Here is a 2,690-nt window from a genome sequence, read left to right as displayed (position 1 = left end):
CGCCCCGCCCGCGGCCGCCTCGCCGCCGGCCACCGCCGGCCACCTCCTGCCGCGCCGCCGCGTGGCCGGCTCCACCTTCACGATACAGACATCCGTGGCGTCCTCCTCGTCCTCCTCGTCCTCCTCCTCCTCGGGCTTGGGCGGCGGCACCGGCGCGCCGGGCGAGGGCTGGATGAAGCGCGCCAGCGCGCCGCGGCAGCGCTCCACCACGTGCTCCATCTGCAGGTAGCTGGCGGCCGTCAGGTAGTTCACCAAATCCCTGCCGGCGAACTCCAGCGCGCCGGTGTAGCAGGAGAGCAGCAGGTCGGCCAGCACGCGGGCGCTGTGCGCCAGCGACACGCGCAGCTCGGCGGCGGGGTTCAGCAGGAACTGGTCGCGCAGGAAGGGCGAGCAGGCGGCCAGGATGACGCGGTGGCCGCGGAAGCGCAGGCTGCGCGCCACGATGGTCACGTCGCAGAAGCGCTCCTCGGCGCGCAGCCGCGTCATGGAGCGCAGCGCCGCCGCCTCGTGGCCCGGCAGCTGGAAACGGAGCAGCTCGGCGCACGACGACATGGCGGGGGGCACTGGGGGGCACTGGGGGGCACTGGGAGGGGAGTTAGGGGCACTGGGAGGGAGTGGGAGGGACTGGGAGTGAAGTTATGGGGACTGGGAGGGGAGTTATGGGCACTGGGAGTGACTGGGAGTGAGGATAGGGGCACTGGGGGGCACTGGGAGGGGAGTTATGGGCACTGGGAAGGACTAGGGGGCACTGGGAGCAGAGTTATGGGCACTGGGAGGGACTGGGACAGGAATTAGGGGCACTGGGGGGCACTGGGAGGGACTGGGAGTGAGGATAGGGGCACTGGGGGGCACTGGGAGGGAGTGGGAGGGACTGGGAGAGGAGTTATGGGCACTGGGAGGGACTGGGAGGGGAGTTAGGGGCACTGGGAGGGACTGGGAGGGAGGATAGGGGCACTGGGGGGCACTGGGAGGGGAGTTAGGGGCACTGGGAGGGAGTGGGAGGGACTGGGAGTGAAGTTATGGGGACTGGGAGGGGAGTTATGGGCACTGGGAGTGACTGGGAGTGAGGATAGGGGCACTGGGGGGCACTGGGAGGGGAGTTATGGGCACTGGGAAGGACTAGGGGGCACTGGGAGCAGAGTTATGGGCACTGGGAGGGACTGGGACAGGAATTAGGGGCACTGGGGGGCACTGGGAGGGACTGGGAGTGAGGATGGGGCACTGGGATGGACTGGGAGGAATTGGGAGAGGAGTTATGGGGATTGGGAGGGACTGGAAGGAACTGGGAGGGGACTTAGGGGCACTGGGAGGGACTGGGAGCAAGGATACAGGGTCTGGGATGGACTGGGAGAGGAGTTAGAGGGACTGGGAGGGACTGGGAGGGACTGGGAACAAAGATATGGGGACTGGGAGGGACTGGGGGGCACTGGGAGTGATGGGAAGAGGGACTGGGAGCACTGGGAGCACTGGAGGGGTCACTGGGAGTTACTGGGAGCTCTGGGAGGGGTCACTGGGAGCACTAGAAGTTACTGGGGATTACTGGGAGCACTGGGAGGTTCACTGGGAGCACTGGTGGTTACTGGGAGAGGTCACTGGGAGCCCTGGGAGTTACTGGGAGCACTGGGAGGGTCACTGGTGGTTACTGGGAGCACTGGGAGGGTCACTGGTGGTTACTGGGAGGGGTCACTGGGAACACTGGTGGTCACTGGGAGTTACTGGGAGTTACTGGGAGCACCGATGGGGGGGTGGGGGAGGCTCCGGGAGTCACGTGGCTGCACCTGCGGAGAGATTGGGGGAGGGGCGCCCCCCTCCCGTGCCCCCCTCCGGTACCGGCTGAGCCTCGGGCCCGGGGCAGCGAGCGGGCGGCGGCGGGAGGCACGGAGGGGGCGCGCGCGGGGCATTGTGGGATGCAGGCGGACCCCCCCTTCCCCTCACGGCCGCGGGGCGTTGTGGGATACTGGAGGACCCCCCCCCTTTTCCCCCCTCACGGCCGCGCGGGGTTGTGGGATGCGGGAGGACCGCGTGACGTCACGGGAGAGCGACGGCGCGGCGGCGCTGTTGCCATGGTGACGGGGCTGTGAGGGGAAAAGGGCGGGAAAACGGGGAAAAATGGGGAAAAAGCGGTTAAAAACCGTGGGAAACGGTCATAAAACGGCCCAAACAATCGGTCAGAAACCGATCAGGAAACGGGTGGAAAACTTGGCCCCAAAAAGGTGAAAAATGGGTCAGAAAACGGCCAAAAACTCGGCGGTAGAAAATGGCGCCTCCTGGGGAGGCCTCACGACGACGGCGCCGCTCTTTGGGGACTTTTATTGACACAGGACAGCGGTGCCACCCCTGGGGACACCCTGGGGACACCCGGGGGTGTCACTGGGCGCCGCCCCTCCCCCCCGGCCCCGCTGTGGCGGGGGGCGTGGCCTTGGCCTTGTCGCCGCCTTTGTCGCCTCTATCGCCGCTTCTATCGCCGATATCGCCGCCTTTGTCGCCTCTATCGCCACTTCTATCGCCGATATCGCCGCTTCTATCGCCGATATCGCCGCTTTTATCGCCGATATCGCCGCTTCTATCGCCGATATCGCCGCTATCGCCGCTGCTATCATGGCTATCGCCGCTGCTATCGCCGCTGTCGCCCCCCGGCCACACGGGCAGCGGCGGCCATGGGGCGAGGGGGAGCCCCGGGGGGGGGAGGG

General features: G+C 67.1%; 1 protein-coding gene across 1 annotated transcript in view; it reads right to left on the bottom strand.

Moving 5' to 3' along the window:
• ZBTB12 (zinc finger and BTB domain containing 12) overlaps positions 1 to 586 on the bottom strand; it is a 1,259-nt gene extending 673 nt beyond the window's left edge. The window contains exon 1 of the mRNA XM_039714742.1: positions 1 to 586. This exon is cut by the window's left edge and continues 673 nt beyond it. Within this exon, the coding sequence (XP_039570676.1) occupies positions 1 to 552 (552 nt within the window). The 5' untranslated portion in view covers positions 553 to 586.
• Positions 587 to 2,690: the final 2,104 nt, after the last annotated feature.

The sequence above is a fragment of the Passer montanus genome, unplaced genomic scaffold (assembly GCF_014805655.1).
Source record: "Passer montanus isolate IOZ18808 unplaced genomic scaffold, ASM1480565v1 scaffold308, whole genome shotgun sequence".
Taxonomy (NCBI): Eukaryota; Metazoa; Chordata; class Aves; order Passeriformes; family Passeridae; genus Passer; species Passer montanus.
Note: the sequence above shows the minus strand (reverse complement) of the source record. Positions and strands in the feature narration are given on the sequence as shown.